General features: G+C 63.7%; 1 protein-coding gene across 5 annotated transcripts in view; it reads right to left on the bottom strand.

Moving 5' to 3' along the window:
- The window catches only part of GATA3 (GATA binding protein 3), a 41,806-nt gene that overhangs the window by 37,728 nt on the left and 2,404 nt on the right, over positions 1 to 1,674 (bottom strand). For 3 of the 5 annotated variants that reach the window (XM_019509593.1, XM_019509591.1, XM_019509595.1), the window contains exon 2: positions 1,082 to 1,618. In XM_019509593.1, coding sequence (XP_019365138.1) covers positions 1,082 to 1,618 — 537 coding nt within the window. The remainder of the gene's footprint in view (positions 1 to 1,081; positions 1,619 to 1,674) is intronic. The other 2 variants (XM_019509594.1, XM_019509592.1) reach the window with 1 other exon arrangement.

The following is a 1,674-nucleotide window of genomic DNA, read 5'->3' on the forward strand; positions in this document are numbered from 1 at the left end:
CAGGCCCGGCCCGCACACCCCGCCCTCCCCTCCCCTCCCCTCCCCACGCGCCGGCTCCTCCACACGCCTCGGCACACCGCACACACTCGTGACACGCACCTCACACACACGTACTCGGATCACACCCCCTCTGGCACACGGAGGGCTTCCAGACGCTGTCTCTTGCATCCGTTACGGCCCTTCCACACACACACACACCCGTGCACGCTCAGATCATGCATCCTCTCACCGACGTGCAGGTCTTGTCCAGACGCCCTCTCTTGCACACATCACAGCCCTTACACACACACCTCTCACACATACACACTCAGATCGTACACCCTCTGTCTCCCTCCCTCACATACACACACACACACACTTATAGACACGGTTTCTTACACACATCACACCCCTCCCCCCCACAGGCCTCTTACACACGCACTTATACATCACACCCCTTATACACACACCTCTGATACACACCCTCACCTTATACCCTCGCACACACATACACACACAGCTCTCTTACACACATCAGACCCCTTACACACACCTCCCCCACACACTCGGGTCACACCGTCTCTTACATACCCACAATTACACATCAGGCCCCTTGCACACACAGCCCTCTCTCTCACAGACATTCAGATCATACACCCTCCCTCTCTCTGTCTCTCTCTCTCTCACACACACACACACACACACACACACACACACACACACACCCCTCTTCCAGAGCACGCAGTCTGTCACATAGAAAAAGGTCTCTTCCAGGCCATACACCCTCTCCCACTCTCTCCCTCACACACACACGCACACACAATCTCTTCCACACACGCACACCTCTTCTACACCCCCTCTCTCGCGCACGCACACACTCACGCAGATCTTTTCTGTACACCCTCTCTCCCTCACACACACAGGGGCTCTTGCACCCTTTGTAGCCCCATAGCTGCACTTTCTCATACAGAGAGAGATCTCTTCTGCACACCGTGTCTCCCTCCCTCTCTCTCACGCACACGCACACGCACACGCACACACAGGCCGCTCTTCCTCTTCCACACAGGCCGCCCCTGCCCCGGCGGCGCGGGGCGAGCCCTACCTGTGCTGGAGCGCGCCTTGGGCCGGGCCTTGCAGCCGAAGCCGGTGGGCGACCCCCCGAGCAGGCTGCTGGGCGGGAAGAGTCCGGAGCCGTACTCGGGCACGTAGGGCGGGTAGGAGGAGATGGGGTGGTGCGCGGCCGGGGCGCCCCCCAGCGAGGCCATGCTGCCCCGCGAGTGCGACGACTCCAGCTTCATGCCGTCGGGCAGCGCCACCTGGTACTTGACGCAGTCCTTCTCGTCCGGCCGCGCCGAGCCCGTGGAGCCGGGCGTGGAGATGGCCGGGTCGGGCGACACGTCCTTGGGCGGCGTGGGCGGGAAGGTGAAGAGGTGCGGGCTGGAGTGGCCGGCCGAGAGCGCGGCCGACGAGGCGGGCGGGTAGACGGACAGCGGCCCCGGCGAGCCGTGGTGGATGGACGTCTTGGAGAAGGGGCTCAGGTTCCAGGGCGACGCGCCGTGGTGGCTGCCCAGGGCCTTGCTGCCGTCCAGCCAGGGCAGCGAGCCGTGCAGCAGCGGCGGGCGGCACACCTGGCTCCCTGCTGGCGGGGGCACAAGCGCGGCAGCGTTACCGGGGCGGGCGCCTGCACCCCGAGGA

This window comes from Gavialis gangeticus, unplaced genomic scaffold (assembly GCF_001723915.1).
Source record: "Gavialis gangeticus isolate Ggan-Ray unplaced genomic scaffold, GavGan_comp1, whole genome shotgun sequence".
NCBI classification, from domain to species: Eukaryota; Metazoa; Chordata; order Crocodylia; family Gavialidae; genus Gavialis; species Gavialis gangeticus.